The 19484-nt window shown below is 34.8% G+C and overlaps 1 protein-coding gene across 26 annotated transcripts in view; it reads right to left on the reverse strand.

Annotated features, from left to right (window-relative positions):
• Positions 1 to 19484, reverse strand: part of DLG1 (discs large MAGUK scaffold protein 1) — a 254142-nt gene that overhangs the window by 3659 nt on the left and 230999 nt on the right. For 15 of the 26 annotated variants that reach the window (XM_032406834.1, XM_032406833.1, XM_032406835.1 and 12 more), the window contains 5 exons: positions 19404 to 19442; positions 17749 to 17799; positions 16750 to 16851; positions 16336 to 16508; positions 7803 to 7912 (listed from right to left, as the gene is read on the reverse strand). In XM_032406834.1, the coding sequence (XP_032262725.1) occupies positions 7803 to 7912; positions 16336 to 16508; positions 16750 to 16851; positions 17749 to 17799; positions 19404 to 19442 (475 nt within the window). The remainder of the gene's footprint in view (positions 1 to 7802; positions 7913 to 16335; positions 16509 to 16749; positions 16852 to 17748; positions 17800 to 19403; positions 19443 to 19484) is intronic. The other 11 variants (XM_032406838.1, XM_032406837.1, XM_032406846.1 and 8 more) reach the window with 2 other exon arrangements.

Consider the following 19484-nt stretch of genomic DNA (forward strand, 5'->3'; position numbering starts at 1 on the left):
GAGAGAGAGAGAATGAGAGAGAGCACATGAGAGGGGGGAGGGTCAGAGGGAGAAGCAGACTCCCTGCCGAGCAGGGAGCCCGATGCGGGACTCGATCCAGGGACTCCAGGATCATGACCTGAGCCGAAGGCAGTTGCTTAACCAACTGAGCCACCCAGGCGCCCCAGAGAGATGTTTTCTAGTAATGTAATTCTTATCTTTCAAATACATACTGAAATATATGGATGAAATCATGTAACGTCTGGGGCTTGTTTCAAAATAATCTGGTGTGGATGGGTAGGGGGATGGATGAAACAAGACTGGTCATAGCTGAGAATTATTGCTGCAGCTGGATGATGGGTATATGAGAGTTTGTTCCCAACTTAAAGGGAAAGCTTCCAATATTTCTTCATTAAATATGACATTTGCTTTGATATTTTATAAGTGACCTTTACTGGATTAAGGAAATTCCCTCCTATTCAGTTTGCAGAATGTTTTTTGTCATGAATGGATGTTTATTTTATTAAATGCTTTTTCTGCATTTATTAAAATGATCATATGCTTTTACTCATAAAATCTCTTAATGTGGCACACTTACATGGATTTTAAAAGATTCATTAAAAATTGTGAAAAAATATACATAACATATAAGTTACCATTTTTAAGTGTACAGTTCATTGGCATTAATATCTTCACATTGTTGTGCAACCATTACCACCACCCAACCCTACGACTGTTTTCGTTTGGTAAAACCAAAACCCTATTCCTATTAAAAATAACTCCCCTTTGTCATCTCTCCTCAGCCCCGCTACCCACCATCATTATACTTTGTCTCTATGATTTTGACCACTCTGAGTACGTCGTAAAAGTGGAATCACACAGTATTTGTCTCTTTGTGACTGGCTTATTCCTCTGAGCATAATGCCTGCAAGGATCATTCATGAACATACTGCAGAATTTCCTTCCTTTGTATAATTGTGCCATATTTTGCTTATCCATGCATTCACTGATAGACACTTAGGTTTCTTTCACATTTTAGTTATTGGGAATAATGCTACCATAAACATGAATGTACAAGTATCTCTTCAAAAAAGCAGCATATACCTAGAAGTGGAATTGCTGGATCATATAGTAACTCTATGTATCTTTTCATGTGCTTATTGGCTGTATCTTCTTTGGAGGAATGTCTATTCAAATCCTTTCCCCATTCTTGAATTGAGTTGTCTTCTTGTTGTTTTAGGAGTTCTCTAAATATTCTGGATATTAATCCCTTATTAGATATATGATTTGCAAATATTTTTCCCATTCTGTGGATTGCCCTTTTACTCTGTAGACAGAGTCTTTTGATATACAAAACCTTATTTTATTATTTTTTAAAGATTTTAAGTAATCTCTACACCCAACATGGGGCTTGAACTTACAACCCCGAGATCAAAAGTCACTGGCTTCACCGACTGAGTCACCCAGGGGCCCCTGATATACAAAAGTTTAAAATACGGGGCGCCAGGCTGGCTCAGTCAGTTAAGCATCTGCCTTTGGCTCAAGTCCTGATCCCAGAGGCCTGGGATCGAGTCCTGTGTTGGGCTCCCTGTTCAGCCGGGAGTCTGCTTCTCCCTCTTCCTCTGCTCTGCTTGTGCTCTGTCTCTCAAAAAAAATCTTAAAAAAAAAAAAAAAAAGTCATGGAATCTAATCTTTGTTGTTGTTACCTCTGCCTTTGGTGTCATATCCAATAAACCAATGCCAAATCCTATGTTGTAAAGCTTTTGTCCTATGTTTTCTTCTAAGAGTTTTATTGTCTTACATTTAGGTCCTTGATTCATTTTGAGTTAATTTCTGTATATGGTGTTAAGAGTCCAACTTAATTCTTTTACACGTAGATACCCAGTTTTCCCAGCACCATTTGTTGAAAAGACTGTCCTTTCCCCCACCGAATGGTTTCGTATCCTTGTTAAAAATAAAAAATCATATATGTAACAGTTTACTTGTGACCTCTCTATTCTACTCCATTGGTCTTTTAAATTTTTTTCATCATGGTAAGTGTACTGTTTAATCCCCATCCCTTATTTCTTCCATCCCACTACCTACCTCCCCTCTGATAATCATCAGTTTGTTCTCTGTAGTTAAGTATGTTTCTTGGTTTGTCTCTTTTTCCTTTGTTTCTTAAATTCCACGAGTGAGATCATATGGTCTTTGTCTTTCTGACTGACTTATTTTGCTCAGCATATCTCCAGCTCTATCCATGTTATTGCAAATGACAAGATTTTTTTATTGCTGAATCGTATATACATTCCATTGTATATACATACCACCTCTTTATCCATTCATCTATCAGTGGACACTTGGGCTGGTTCCATAGTTTGGCTACCGTAAATAATGCTGCCATAAATATAGGGGTGCATGTATCCCTTTGAGTTAGTGTTTTTTTTAAAGATTTTATTTATTTATTTGTCAGAGAGACAGAGGGAGCACAAGTGGGGGCGGGGGAGCTGCAGGAAGAGGGAGAAGCAGGCTCCCTGCTGAGCAAGGAGCCCGATGCAGAACTCAATCCCAATCCGGACCTGAGCCAAAGGCAGACGCTTAACCGACTGAGCCACCCAGGCATCCCTGAGTTAGTGTTTTTGTATTTTTGGATAAATACCCAGTAGTGGTGATTCCTGAATCACAGGGTTGTTCTATTTTTAATTTTTTTGAGGAACCTCCAAACTGTTCCACAATGGCTGTACCAGTTTGCATTCCCACCAATAGTGCATGAGGGTTCCTTTTTCTCCACATCCTTGGCAACACTTGTTTTTTGTTTTTGATTTTAGCCATTCTGACAGGTGTGAGGTGATATCTCATTATAGTTTTGTATTCCACTGGTCTTATATATCTGTCTTATGCCAATACTACAGTTTTGGTTACTGTAGCTTTGTAGTGAATTATGAAATTAGGAACCCTGAGTCTTCCAGTTTTTTTTTCTTTTAAAATATTGTTTTGGCTATTTGGGGGTCCCTTGAGATTCCATATGAATTTTAGTATGGGTTTTTCTATTTCTGCAAAAAATATTATTGGGATTTTGACAAACATTGCATTGAATCTGTAGATCACTTTGGGTAGTACTGACATTTTAACAACCTTAAGTCTCCTAAATCCATGAACATGAAAAGTGTTTCCATTTATTTTATCTCCTTTATTTTCTTTCAGCCATGCTTTGTAGTTTTCACTGTACAAATCTTTCTTTCATCTCCCTGATTAAATTAATTCTTAAGTATTTTATTCTTTTTGATGCTATTGTAAATGGAATTCCTTTTCAGATTGTTCACTGTCTGTGTATGGAAATGCAATTTTTTTGTTGACTCTATATGCTGCTACTTTGCTGAATTTATTTATTACTTCTAAGAGTTTTTACGTGCAGTCCTTAGGGTTTGCTATAGATAAGATCATACTGTCTGCAAACAAATTTTATTTCTTCCTTTCCAATTTGGATGCCTTTTATTTTTCTTGCCTAATTCCTCTGGCTAGTATTTCCAATACCTGTGTTGAATAGAAGTGGTAAAAGCAGGGATCCTTGCCTTGTTCCTGATCTTAGAGGAACAGCTTTCAGTCTTTCACCATTGAGTATGATGTTTGCTGTGTGTTTTTCATACATGGCTTTATCATATTGGAGTAGCTTCCTTCTATTCCTATTTTAAGTGTTTTTAAATCATGAAAGGGTGCTGTTAAATGCCTTTTTAAAAAAGGTAATCTCTATGCCCAATGTGAGGCTCAAACTCACGACCCTGAGATCAAGAGTCACATGCTCTACTGGACTAAGCCATTCAGGTGCCCCTGTCAAAAGCTTTTTCTACACTGAGATGATTTGTGTTTTTTCCTTCATTTTGTTGATACAGTAGTATCATGTACTACTGTACATGTTGATACATTACTACTGTACATTAATGATACATTAACCAACATTATATTACGTTGATTAATTTTCATATGTCAAACCATCCTTGTATTCCAGGAATAAAACCACCTGGTCATGGTGTGTAATCCTCTTAGTATGTTGGTGAGTTCTGTTTGCTAGAATTTTGTTGAGGATTTTTGCTATGGGCTGAAGGTGGGGAGATGGGTAGCTGCTATCAGGCTAAAAGCTGAAATTAACCAAAATTAACCATTCAAACCTTCCCCTGGAAGCTGCAAGCCTTAAGAAGGCTCCTGAGTTCCAAAGTAGTTACTTCTGACAGATTCTGTTAAGTCCAATTGTGTCTAGGTGGGGAAATGGATTCCTGGTGCTTCTTACTCCTTCTTTTCTCTAGCTCTACCACTGATTAATTTTTACATGTTTAACCTTGCATTCTTTTTTCTTTTAAAGATTTTATTTATTTATTTGACAGAGAGAGAGACAGTGAGAAAAGGAACACAAGCAGGGGAGAAGCAGGCTTCCCGTGGAGCAGGGAGCCTGACACGGGACGGGGCTCTATCCCAGGACCCTGGGATCATGACCTGAGCCGAAGGCAGATGCTTAACGACTGAGCCACCCAGGCGCCCCCAACCTTGCATTCTTGAATAAACCCAACTTGGTTGTTTATCTTATTTAAAAAAATTAATTGTGGAACTCAATTTATTTGTATTTTGATAAGGATTTTTGCATCTATATTTGTGCTAAGACTGGCTTACCATTTTCATTTCCTATGAGGTCTCAGTCAGGTTTTGGTATTAAATTAATGTCCATAAACTTTGTTGAAGAATTTGTGTAAGATTTGTATTATTTAGCTTTTGTTTATATTTATATTTATTTATATTATATATTATGTATATTATTTATTTATATTTATATCATATTTTGTTTATATTTATTATTTAGCTTTTGTTTATATTATTTAGCTTTTCTGAAAAAGAATTTTTTTTAAGTATAACTTTCAAACATAGAAGAGGAATATCGTAAATATACAGCTGGATGAATTTTAACCAACTTAAACTTACCTGTGTACCATCTAGAACCTAGATCAAGATCTAGAACATTACACCAGTAACCCCAGAATCTGGGTGTGCTCATTCCAGTCACCTACCTACCTTTAAAGAGTAACCTCCATTTGACTTCTGTAAGCAATGATTACACTGGAATCATAGAATATGTATAAAGGGATCCTAGACTATATATACTTTTAGGTCTGGATTTCTTTTTTACTCAAATTATGTTTGTGAGATTCTTCTATACTTTTGTGTGTAGTTGGAGATGGCTCATTCTCATTATTGTAGAATATTTCATTGTGTAAGTATGTCGTAATTTATTTATTCACTGATGGACATTTGGATAGTGTTTTTTGGTTATTTTGAACAGTACTTCTGTCAGCAATATAGTACATGTCTTTGGTAAACATACGTAAACATTTCTGTTGAGTACATATCTAGAAATGAGACTTCTGGATCTTTAGTTATGTGTTGGTTCAGTTTTAGGAGATACTATAAACAGTTTACCAGTGTTGGTGTACCAATTTATACTCCCATCAGTGTTATGAATTTCAGTTGTTCCATGTCCTTGCTAACAACTCATATTTTCTTTTTCATTTTAGCTATTTTTGGACATTAGGGTTTTTTGTGTTTTTGTTTTTTAAGTAGGCTCCACGTCCAAAGTGGGGCTTGAACTCACGACCCTGAGATCAAGTGTCACGTGCTCTACCGACTGAGCCAGCCAGGAGCCCCGACATTATAGTTTTAACTTGTGTTTCCATGTTTAATTGAGTACCCTCTCATATGTTTATTCACTATTTGGGTATCTCCTTTCATGAACGGTCTAAGTCCTTTGTTCATTTTTCTATTGGGTTGCCTGTGTTAACCTTTTTAAGGTCTATCTGATGTGCGGTAATATCCCATTTCCATTCCTGATATTATTTATGCCTTCTTTATTTTCTTTTCTTGATCTTTCTAATTGTATACAGTATTTTTAAAGAAAACATTTTTTATTTTGTTGATCCTAACATGTTTGTTTTCTCTTTCGTTGTATTTCTACTTTCTTTGAGTTTCACTGACTGGTCTTTTTCTAATTTCTCAAGACCTTAGACTGCTAAAATTTATTTGACTTCCTACATTCTTTCCTAATATTTAGGGCTGTGGATTTTCCATCACCAAGGCTACTATACTCCAAATTCATTTACTTACAATTTTGTTACCATTTAGTTCAAAACATTTAACTTATGCTGTGATTTCTTCTTTGACCCATCCAGAAGTAAAATGCTTAATTTCCAAATATATGGGAATTTTCTAGTGATCTTTTATTGATTTCTACTTTAATTTCACCATGATCAGAGAATATTTGTTTTATTAATCACTGAAATTTATGGCTTAGCATATAATTAGTTTTGATAATTGTTCTATGTGCATTTGCAATTAACATGTAAATTTTGCAGATTTTGAATGCAGTGTTTTTTACATATGTTAGTTAGGTAAGGTTTTTACTTGGTGTTCCATATCCATACTGATTTTTTGTTTGTTTTCTTATTCTAGTATTTCCTGATCTGTTAAGCTCTCCCACTGTGATTCTGGAATTATTTTTTTCCTGTATAATTATCAATTTATGCTTTACATATTTTGAGACTGTATTATAAGTATAAATGTATAAATATACCATCCTGATGGAATGAACCTTTCTTTCATTTTTATGAAATGTCCATTTTTATGGCTAGTAATAATTTTTTGCCTTTAGATATACTTTGATAGCAATATAAACAAACTTATTTTTGGTTAATGTTTGTACAGTGTATCTTTTTTCTAGACTCTCACTTTCAGCTTTTCCATAGCCTAATATTTAAGGTGTGTCTTATGAAAGCAACATATAGTTGATGGGTATCATAACACACTATTCCAAAATATGGCACTTTGGCATACTGAATATTTTAAGCTGAAGGAATTTGCAAAATGGCAGGTATATGAATGACCTTCCCTGAGGCAGGTCAAAGATCCTCATGTGAGAGGTGACATTCCTCTATCTGGAGGAAGCAAACATTCTTATCTCCAAAGATGGAGGGACACTGAGAAGAATTTGAACTAACAGGCCTTGCTAAGTTTCCCTAGTTTGCTACTCTTAGCTTATATTCTTTGGTACTATCATATTTTCCTGTGACTATCCATTGGTCACCAAACCTAGTATAAAAATGTTCAAGTTTAACTGTTTTTTGGGGTCTTCATTTCCTTATGAATGCTCCCACGTCACACAAAACTTGAATTAAATAAATTTGTATGTTAATCTGAATTTTGTTACAGAGGTCCAAGTGAAAACCTAGTAGAGAGAAAAGAATTTTTCCCTCTCCTACAAAAGCAACATCTAGTTTATTTTTTCTTCAACTATTCTGACAACCCTTGTCTTTTAATCAGACCATTTAGTCTAGTATTTAGTTAATGAAATATTTGGGTTCATTTAAACCATCTTACTATCTGTATCCTTTTGGTCCCATTTGTTCTATGTTTCTATTTGCTCTTCTTTTAGTTTTTAATTTAAATTTGATTTTTGCTCTCTATTAGTAAGTAGTTATACATTATTTTATTCTTTTAGTGGTTACCCAGAGCTACACTGCTCCCATTCAGTAATTAGTAGCCACATGTGACTACTTAGACTTAAAATTCTAATACATATTACCTTATACACTTTAGTATATTAATGTTGATGATGATGATGATTGCTAGTATCACAGAATGCTTATTTAATCCTCATAATAATCCTATGAAATGAGTATACGATTACTATCTCCATTTTACAGATAAGGGAACTGAGATGCAGGGAAGGTAAGTAAACTATCCAATCTAATAAGTGACAGAGACTGGATTTGTACATAGAGGCTTGTGCCTTAGGCATTTATACTTACATGATATTTTCCATGGATTTGGGTTTAATAAAAATGGAGATTGGGTAAAGTTGTGCAATCTGTAATCTCTTTATGGCATTTCCAGACACATCGAGGATACAGTGTTTGCCCTAAAATAGAGGAAATAAAGAAGAAAAACAAGTGAACCAAGTATTTTCAATTATATCAAAGGTACATTTCCTACAGATACAATATCTGGATTACGATATGTTTGGATCCTCTTCACTTTAAGCAAACTTGTCATTTCTGTTAGCAAATTTCAGAGGGGAAATGAAGACAATGAATAATGACTATGAATAATTAATTTCCATTTTCAAATATTACATTTAAAAAGGAATGAAAATACAGTTCCCTTACTCCTAACTTTCATAGACCAGTCTCAAAATGGCAACCAATATGGGGCTCCTAACTTTTATTTTGCCAAGAAAAACAACCGCCCTAAGCTACCATCTTACCATAATTATCATTTCATAAAAGAATATACAATCAACAAGAAGGTAAAAAAAAAGACTAAAATGAAGGAGAATCTTTAAAACTAAATAAATTTAAAATTTATAAAACCTCATTACCACTAATCTATTTCTCATTTTATTGGGGACTAACAAAAACTATCACAAACTGGCAATTGGGAATCCCACTTCTAGATTTAAGACATTTTTCTGACATGCTTATATTCACTTACAAAGGCCATTTGGATTTTTATCTTTATGAAAAGTGTTTCCATGTTAAATAGGGTAATAATCATAACTTATCAGATTTTATTATAACATATTTTAAATCAGGTACTGCCTCATAATGTATTTTTAAAGAAAGATTTGTTTATTTTAGAGAGTGAGAGAGAGCACGTGTGAGCAGGGGGAGGGGCAGAGGGAGAGAGAGAATCCTCAAGCTGACTCCCCACTCAGTGCGGAGCCCGATGCAGGGATCGATCCCCAGACCCTGAGATCATGACCTGAGCCAAAATCAAGAGTTGACGGCTTAACCAGCTGAGCCACCCAGGTGCCCCTGATAATGCATTTTGTAATCCAAGGGCTTAAGTATATTTCAATGAACAATTTCAATTTAGTAGGAGTATTTATTTATTTATAGATTTTATTATTTTACAGAGAGAGTGAGAACAAGGCGGGAGGGGAAGAGGGAGAGAGAATCTCAAGCAGACTCCCTGCTGAGCAGGGAGGCCAAAGCAGGGCTTGATGTCACGACCCTGAGATCATGAGCTGAGCTGAAATGAAGAGTCGGACACCCAACTGACTGAACCACCCAGGTGCCCCACGAGCACTACATCTTAATTTTATATACTGCTAACCTTACTCTAGTTTTTTAAAGTATCTTTCATTTTATAATGGTATTTTATTTTTTTTAAAAGATTTTATTTATTTTGACAGAGAGAGAGAGTACAGGCAGGGGGAGCGGCAGGCAGAGGGAGAGGGAGAAGCAGGCTCCCTGCTCATCAGGGAGCCCTATGTGGGGCTCGATCCCAGGACCCTGGGATCATGACCTGAGCCGAAGGCAGACGCTTAACCGTCTGAGCCACCCAGGAGCCCCTATAATGGTCTTTAGTTTTATAATGAATTTATAATTTATTTTACAAAATAATTTTATGATATTTTGTATGGTTTCCCAGGTATACTATTATTTGAAAATAGAGATAGTTTTACTTTTCCCCTCAATTTTTATGCCTCTAATTGATTTCTCTTGTCTTAACAGCACTGACTAATGCCTCAAGTACAATGAATACCTTGAGTAGAATGTTGAATAGCAATAGAGATAATGGACATCCTTGCCTTGTTCCTCAATAATGGAATTGCTTCATGTTTCTCCTATTAAGGATTCCATTCATCCATCTCAATCTCTCTTTTTCCTTTTTAAAAATATAACACCAATCTCTGTATTTTTGAGTTTTTCTCCTCCCAGGAAGGGTACTGAATTCTACCAAAAGCTTTTTAGGCATCTATGGATATATGATTTTTTTCTTTAGATTGTGGAAGATTACATTAATTAATTTCCTAACTTTGAGCTGACCTTAAATTCCTTTAATCCCATTTGGTCATAGTGTATTGTTTTTGCAATATGGTATTGGATTCTGTTTACTAAAAATATTTAACGTTTTTGCATTAATATTTGTAAATGATATTGGTCTATGATTTTTCCTGTCTCCAGCAGGCTTAGATATCAATATTATACTTGCTTCATAAAAAGAATGCTCTTGAACGGTATATGGGGGCTTTAGAACAATCTAACCTTTGAGATTTGGTAGAATTTCCCTGTGAAGCCATCTGAGTCTGGTGCTCTTTATGGGGTAGTTCCTTGATAACTTGCTCTATTTCTTCTAAAGAAATTTTCCATTTCTAATAGGTCAATTTCGGTAAACCACATTTTTCTAAAAAATTATCCATCACAACCAAGTTTTAAAAAATTTATTTATAGAAAGATATAGTCTTTTATGATTTCATAATATTTCAATGGTATGTCCCCTTGTCATTTCTATTATTTGTGATTTTTCCTTTTTAAAAAAATCAGGTCAGTTCATGGTTTGTCTATTGTGTTAATTTTTTCTAGACCTTCTATTTTTCTATGTTCTACCTTAAATTCTTTAAAAAACCATTTTATTAACTATATTTATTGTAAAAAGTATATGTGAGTTGACAAAACATTTAAGTAGTTCACCAAGGATAAAGTTAAAGTTGTAAGTTCTCTTTCCCCTCAAAGCACCAAGAGGATTGTCAGTTTTTATTTTAAACAGCTTGATTAAGGTATAACTGACATACAATCAACTGCATGTATTTAAAGCATACAGTTTAAAAAAAATTTTTAAAAGATTTTATTTATCTGTTTGATAGAGAGAGCACGAATGGGGTGGTGGGTAGAGGGAGAAGCAGACTCCCTGCTGAGCAGGGAGCCCCAGATCATGACCTGAGCTGAAGGCAGACTTTTTTTTTTTTAATTTTTAAAATTTTTTTTTAAAGATTTTTATTTATTTATTTGAGAGAGAGAATGAGAGAGAGCGAGCACATGAGAGGGGGGAGGGTCAGAGGGAGAAGCAGACTCCCTGCCGAGCAGGGAGCCCGATGCGGGACTCGATCCAGGGACTCCAAGATCATGACCTGAGCCGAAGGCAGTCGCTTAACCAACTGAGCCACCCAGGCGCCCTGAAGGCAGAGTCTTAACCGAGCCAGCCAGGCGCCCCTAAAGTATACAATTTAAGTTTTGACATGTGTATATACCCTGAAATCATCATCAAAATCAAAATAATAAACATATTAGTCACCCTCAAAAGTTTCCTCATGCCTCTTTGAAACTTCTCCCTCTAGTCCTTTCCCAAGCAACCACTGGTCTCCTGTTATTATAGGTATCTTTGCATGGACCTATGCTTTCTTTTTTCTTGGGTAAATATCCAGAAATGGATCATACGCTAGGCAACTGTTTTTCTTAAATCTCATTCATTCATTCAGAGAGCGCCTGCACACATGGAGCATGGCCGGTAGGTAGGGGAGGGGCGGAGGGAGAAGGAGACAGAATCTTAAGCAGGCTCCATGCCCAGTGTAAGTCTGATGCCAGGCTCAGTCTTATAACTCTGAGATCATGACCCGAGCTGAAATCAAGATTTGGATGAGTGACTGAGCCACCCAGGCACCCCCAAACTGTTTTTCCAAGTGGTTGTATCATTTTATATTCTCACCTAGTAGAGTACGAGAGTTCCAATCGCTCCACATCTCTGTCAAAACTTGGTAATGGTCAGTTAAAAATAATTTAGCCATTCTAATGGGTGTGTAATGGGACCTCATTATGGTTTCAATTTGCATCTCCCTAATGACTGATTATCTTTTTGTGTGTTTATTGGCCATCTTCTTTAGAGAGATGTCTTTTTAAATACTTTGCCCATTTTTAAATTGGGTTGTCTTTATTATTATATTGCAAGAGTTCTTTATATATTCTGGATACGATACAAGTCTTTCATGAGATATAGGATTTGAAAATATTTTCTCTAGTATATGGCCTGCCTTTTTATTCTCTTAAGAGTTTTTTCAAGAGCAGAGTTTTAATTTCAATGAAATGCAATTTGTCATTATTTTTTCTTTTATGGATTGTGCTTTTGGTATACTATCTTAGAAATCTTTGCCAAACCCAAAGTTATGAAGATTTTTCTATGTTTTCTTCTACAAAGTTTTTAGTTTTAGGCTTTACATTTCTGATCTATTTTTAAATATTTTTAAAATATTTTATTTATTTATTCATGAGAGAGAGAGAGAGAGATAGAGAGGCAGAGGGAGAAGCAGTCTCCCCAAGGAGCAGGGAGCCCAACACGGGACTCGATCCCAGGACCCCGGGATCATGACCTGAGCTGACAGCAGACGCTTAACCATCTGAGCCACCCAGGCGCCCTATTTTTAGTTAATTTTTGTATATGATGTGAGGCATGGCTAGTCAATCATTTTAGCATCTGTTGAAAAAACTTTTCTTTTTAAAAGATTTTATTTATTTGACAGAGTGCGTGAGAGAGCACAAGCACGGGGAGCAGCAGAGGGAGAGGGAGAAATAGTCTTTCCTGCTAAGCAGGGAGCCCGATGCAGGGCTCGATCCCAGGATCCTGAGATCATGACCCGAGCCAAAAGCAGACGCTTAACCAGCTGAGCCACCCAGGCACCGCAAGACTATCCCTTTCTCCACTGAGCTGCCTTTGCACTTTTGTCCACAGTTGTCCATATATACTGTGGGTCCATTTAAGGATTCTCTAGTATGTCCTGATGATCTACCTGTCTGTCTTCATGCCAGTACCATAGTTATCTTGATTACTGTATTTTTATAAGTCTCAAAATCAAGTACTATAAGTCCTTCATATCTTCGATTTTTTTCAAAGTTGTTTTGGCTAGTCTAAATTTTTGCATTTCCTATGAACTTTAGAATTAGCATGCCATTTTCTATTGCGGTTGTACTAAGTCTAAAAGTGCAACTGACGTCTAAATAATATTAAGGCTTAGAAACCATGAACATGATATATTTCTCCATTTATTTAGGTCTTTAATTTTCTCAGCAATGCTCTGTGGTTCTTAGTGTACTGATCTGTAAATCTTTTGTTAGATTTCTCTCTTAAGTATTTAATATTTTCTGATGCCACTGTAAATAATGTTGTTTTTCAAAATTTCAACTTATGACTGGTCTAAGTACATAGGAATACAACTGACTTTTGTATAATGAATTATACTGTATCCTTCATTCTTGCTAAACTTATTAATTCTAGTAGTTTTTTGGGTAGATTCTATCAGATTTTTAACATAGACAATCATATCATCTGCAAATGAACACAATTTTACTTCTTCCTTTCCAATCTGGGCAACTGTTCTTACTTCCTTTGAACTTACTGCACTGGCTAGGACCTCTACTATAATGCTGAAAACAAAATGGTAAAAATGGATATTCTTGACATGTTTCTGATGGGTGTTGGATTTTGCTGAATGCTTTTCCTGAACTACAGAAATGATTTTATGATTTTTCTTTTAATATTTATAAATCCTGTCATCTCTCTAATTCCTGATATTGGTAATTTGTTGCCTTTTCTCCTTTTATTTAACTGATCAGTCCGGTTAAAGGTTTATCAATGACTTTGATCTTCTCAAATAACTAGTTTTTGGTTTCACTTATTTTATGTATTGCTTTCCTGTTTTCTGATTTTTATGATTTCCTTTCTTCTGCTTATCACATAATTTGTTTTTATTTACATTATGTCCTCCCTTTCTCTTTTTCTAGCCTTTTACACCTGGCATTTACTCTTAATCATTTTTGCCTGGAAGTTTTTAAGGCTATGAATTTTCCTTTTTTTTTTTTTTTTTTATTATTATTATTATTGTTTTTTAAAGATTTTATTTATTTATTTGACAGAGAGAGAGAGAGACAGCGAGAGAGGGAACACAAGCAGGGGGGATCGGAAGAGGGAGAAGCAGGCTTCCCGCAGAGCAGGGAGCCCGATGCGGGGCTCGATCCCAGGACTCTGGGATCATGACCTGAGCCGAAGGCAGACACTTAACGACTGAGCCACCCAGGTGCCCCTATGAATTTTCCTTTGATCACTGCTTTAAATGTATCCCATGGGGATTCTGATATGTACTGTTTTCATTATTAAGAAAATCTGTAATTTTATTTTGTATTTTCTCTTTCACATAAGAGTTAACAGTTTTAAAATTTCTAGTTTGCTGGGCCTGTTTTTGATTTTCTAATCATTTATAGCTTTACTGCTTTGTGATCAGAGTATTATTTGTAATATTTCTACTTTGTGGAACTTTCTGATATTTTCTTCTCTACATGGTTTGTGTAAGAAATAGCTTGCTGCTGGGCACCTGGGTGGCTCAGTCAGTTAAGTGTCTGCCTTCGGCTCAGGTCATGATCCCAGAGTCCTGGGATGCAGGGTCACATCGAGCTCCCTGCTCAGTGGGGAGCCTGCTTCTCCCCCTGCAGCTCCCCCAGCTTGTTCTCTCTGTCAAATAAAAAAAATCTTAGGGGCGCCTGGGTGGCTCAGTCGTTAAGCATCTGCCTTTGGCTCAGGTCATGATCCCAGGGTCCTGGGATCGAGCCCTCATCGGGCTTCCTGCTCTGCGGGAAGCCTGCTTCTCCCTCTCCCACTCCCCCTGCTTGTGTTCCTTCTCTCGCTGTGTCTCTGTCAAATAAAAAAAAAAAAATCTTAAAAAAAAAAAAAGAAATAACTTGCTGTAACTTGGTGTTTACTTTTCCACTTGTCAGTAATTTGAAGTTTGCACATTATCTTTCAGGTAGGATGAGGATGCAGTTTTACTTTTTTAAAAAATTTAAAAGAAATACAACATTATAAAAAAGCTAAAGGTACAATTTCTTTCCTTCTCCTCCCAAAGAAAAACCACTGTATAGTGTCTATGTATACTTCTGAAGTAGATGTGTATCATTCCCATGAACGTTTTTATATTTACTAAATATGTATCCATAAACTATACAGGCTGTTTTGTTATTTTAGTTTATATAAATAGTATCATATTGTATATCTTCTTTTTTGAGATTTATTAATGTAGATACACCTCTCTAGTGAATATTATAGTTTATTCACTCTAGCTGCCATATCCCACTGCATGAGTAAGTAATAATTACGACTCCCCTTTGTTGATTCCAATTTTTCACTATTATAAAGAGCTACCATGAACACCTTTATACATGATCCTCTTGAGTAAATTTCTACTTAGATACCAAGAAGTAAATATTTGAGGGGCACCTGGGTGGTACAGTCAGTTAAGCATCTGACTCTTGGTTTTGGCTCAGGTCGGTTGTGAGATCCAGCCCCAAGTCGGGCGCCACACTCAGTGTGGGGTCTGCTTGAGATTCTTTCTCCCTCTCCCTCTCCTGTTCATGCTCTCGCTCTTTCCCTAAAATAAATAAATAAATCTTAAAAAAAAAAAAAAAAAAAAAGTAAATTTTTGAGTCATAGGGTATGAGCCAAACTCTTCTCAAAAGAAGTTCTATTAATTTATATCCCCACTATCTAAGATTTCCTATTTTCCCAAACTCTTGGCATCACTAGACATCTCCATTTTTTCAATTTTTAAAACTGATCAGAGCTAACCAAACCTCTCATATAAAAAAAGTAGTATTTACAGATGGAAAACTGAGATGCTGAATTACTGCTCTATGTTTTATAGGTGTTCCATTACTGGGTCTTAAACTACTAGTTTTAAAGGTATAAGACAATTTGTTGATGTTTATTTTCCAGGCCCAAAAAGTAATTTAAGCATAGCAGTGTGTCTGGAGTACAATGTTTTGGCTTCACCATAAAACTGCTTTAACCCAATGTTAATATATCATCAGACTACTCTGAAGGGTGTTTTAAGAAAATCTGTTGCTGTTATAGTACTGCTGAGTACTTTTTACACTTGTTAATTAAATATGACTCTCCAGGAGAAATTTTTATCTAGTCTCTGTACAGGAGCAACTACACTTATCTTGAACATCTGGTTCATTTTTATTGATGAACACTACTGGTCTTAGCTCTTTAATTATGCTAGATGTTAGAAAGCTATTGCTAAATACAAGGTCTATGTCTAGCAAATGTATAGAACCTTAAAATAGCAGGCTCCATGCCCAGTGTGGAGCCTGATGTGAGGCTTGATCTCATGATCCTGAGATCATGACCTGAGCCAAAATCAAGAGTCGGATGCTTAACCAACTGAGCCACCTAGTACCCCTGATCTACTTCATTTTGTATGCATTCTTCTAAGCCACCACAATTAAATATTCAGTTGAATAAATTCATAACATTAATTAAAATGATCAATGCTATAACATCTATATTTTTTCAAAAATATGAACTAGAAGTTTCTATTCCATCATTCTTTTATACTGTCGAAGGCAATCAGATTAGAAACTATATTCTGGGATCACTTTGGTGCCTTTTTCTTTTTTTTTAAAGCTTTTATTTTTAAGTAATTTCTACACCCAACATAGGGCTCAAACGTACAACCCCAAGATCAGGAGTTGCATGCTTTACCGAACGAGCCAGCCAGGCACCCCTGGTGCTTACCTTTTCTGCTACTTCCCGCACAGACTGAACACTTGTTCCATACAGATGGTTGTTATACTGGCCAGCTTCAATAAATTTATGTTCTTGAATATCTTTTTCCATCTGCTCTCTTGAAGTCACAAAATGATAATCTCTTCCATCTACCTCATAGTCTCGTTTTGGTCTAGTTGTATCTTTAATAGAAAATAACTTGAGGAAGTGTTTAGTATTAAACACAACAAATCCATTTTCTGCTTCAATAATAGTAAAGTTCAACACAATGGCAATTAACTGAAATTTAAAAAGGGACAATAATACGGAGGAATAACTGATAACTTAGTATAAACCATTAAAAAATGGTAATGTTTACTTTTACCACACATGATGACAAAATGTTAAGAGCAATAATTAACAATTTTTATGTGGGTTACTCACGAGGAACACATGATCCAAATTTGTCAGGAAATTCTGAGATCAAGTCATCATTTATCCTGTCTTTCATAGGTCCCAATATGATCACTGGTCGAGTATAATTAACTATAAAGATAAACTGCATGTTAAAAGGAATAAATATTCAACAAACATCAATGTACTTCAGACCAGAGAACAAAAGTATCCTTAAATATTATAAAAAAATTTTTTTTCTTTTCCCATCAATGATGCCTAACTTGCCAGTTTATAAACCTTTACTAAGATCTTAAACAAGTCAGTCTCCTGTTGGAAGTCATATACTTGATAACTCAACCAAGTTAAATTCAGAATTTTAGCAGTGTTTCTATACATTGCTAATATCACCTCATTACAAATAAGAAAACACAGTTTAGTGTTTTACTGATCCTTTTTGAAGTAGAAATTGTTAGGAAGCAGATCAAAGAAGGGCAAAAAAGAAACTGGGCATAAGAGTTGATATAATCACAGTCGTGATCTAGAAAGATGATCTAATAGAAGTGGATTACACCTTACACTGGATTGTAAGGGATCATGTTAGAAACAGGGAGATTGATAGTAAGAACCAGAATTAACATTATGGTAGGAAGGATGAAAAGAAGATTATAAATAAGGAAGATATGAGAGAAGATAAATAGGGCCTAGAAACTGGACAAGGGAGATGAAAAACAGAAAGATCAAAGATGTTTCCAAAATTCTGAACAAGGGTCACTGAAGGACAGTGACACTACCATGAGCACTAGAAATAAGTTGCTTAGGAAATAAAACAGCATTATAAAACAATATAAAATGACTAGATTTCAACATACTGTGAACTAAACCATGTTTCATAAAATACGTATAGCAAATTTCTGTATATATACTTACAGAAAAAAATATAACAAAATTCTCATAAAACATTATTTTGAGGTAGGAGTTAGACCTATTTTCTAAACTAAGAAGTATATTTTTCTAGAAGATTATAAAACATCAATAGGCTTCACAAACCTTCTTGTTGATTCACTGGCTCATAAGACAAGACATATTCTTCTTGACCACCTATTAGTCAAAATACAGATGAGAAAATCTATTAAGGTAACTAATGCTAATTTAATTCTTCATACATAACATATAAATTGCTAGGACTTTCCTCAGAAAATAGCAAAGATGTAGAAAAAGGTACTTTATTTATGGCAAGATTAAGTTAAAAAGGTAGCAAATTATGAAGTCATAAGGATAAGTTTGATAAATGTAAAAACAATATAAATGTGCTATTTAACAACTACCTTTCTGTTATCCTGTGTTTTAAATTACCATTAGATCTATTTAAAATCTTCATTTGTGACATCATGTATGTGATACTAATTTTTATTTAGAAGCTAAGAACTATTAAGTCTCTTAAAGATAAGTACTTTAATGAAAAGTTCTACATATGTGAGTATTTATGTAATTTACTGTTATTAAGAATATGCTGATGTTTCTGTCCCACCAGATGTAATATTTAACAGGATATATATACATTTTTATAATTATAACTATAATAAAAAATTGTTATGTAAAGGTAAAACTGTTGTCACTATTTCACTGATGAAAAAAATTCACTAATTGCTCTAATAATTCATTTATTCAATTAAAAAAATAATATTTACAATGAATTTAAAAAGCTTTAGATAAGGGTGCTGCTCCTTTCTACTTGCTGGAATGGGATGCTGCACAATTCATTAAGTGCTTAATAAAGCCAATTAGAGCTTCAAAAAAAAAAAAAAAAGCTTTGGATAAAACTAAATCCTTCCCTTCCCACTCCAACTATGAATCACATAGATAGCAAATGAAATAAGATATATTTTGCTTTGACTTGAAAGCACTTTAGAAGTTAAATCCTCTAAGATTAAGTTAAAGGTTTAGAGCTTAAAATATCGTCAATAAAAAACTCTACAAATTGTATCTTGACTCAGCGAAAGGAACTGAAAGACTTAAAAATTCAGTTCACACACACACACATACACACACACACACACACACACATACACACGTATAGAGAACAAACTAGGAAGGACTGTTACTTCAAGTGGTTCAATGAAAACAATCAATGTTGGATAACATATTTGAGGATTTTCTCCTTGATTATCAAGATTCTATAACAATTTTTTCACTAAATATGGCACTGGTTTATATCATATGTATGCAGCTGTAGATCTTTTAAACTCATATATTAGCTTTAAAAGTGTATTTCATTGCTTTAAAAGTGTTCTTTCCTGCTTTAAAAGTGTATTTTACTGTTTTATTGTCATAATATATAAAAAACATACCTAACAAGCTGCTTTTAAAAATATTGTACGTAAAACAGGGTTTACATATTAGCAAAAACATGCAATTTGAATATTCCACACCTAACAATTCATGCAAATGGTGAGACAGACAGTATATACTTTCATTACCTCTTTTTTTTTTTTTTTTTTTTAAGTCTAGAAAGTTACTCAACTACTCTATGGTGAGTTCTGATTATATGTTAATAAAACACTAACAAGAAATCACATTCCCACACCAAAAAAAGAAAATCATTATGTAACTATTATGCAAAAAATAACAACCAATCGAATGAGGGTTAAAAGTATATATTGTCAACATGAAAAATATCAGAGACTGATGTTAACAGGATGGACCTTTTGAGCAGCCATACTCATCTGTAGTAATCAAGATTACTTTCATATTAGACAGCAGTAAAAAAAAAGTTAGAAAAGCAA

The sequence above is a fragment of the Phoca vitulina genome, unplaced genomic scaffold (assembly GCF_004348235.1).
Source record: "Phoca vitulina isolate PV1807 unplaced genomic scaffold, GSC_HSeal_1.0 scaffold8, whole genome shotgun sequence".
NCBI lineage: Eukaryota > Metazoa > Chordata > Mammalia > Carnivora > Phocidae > Phoca > Phoca vitulina.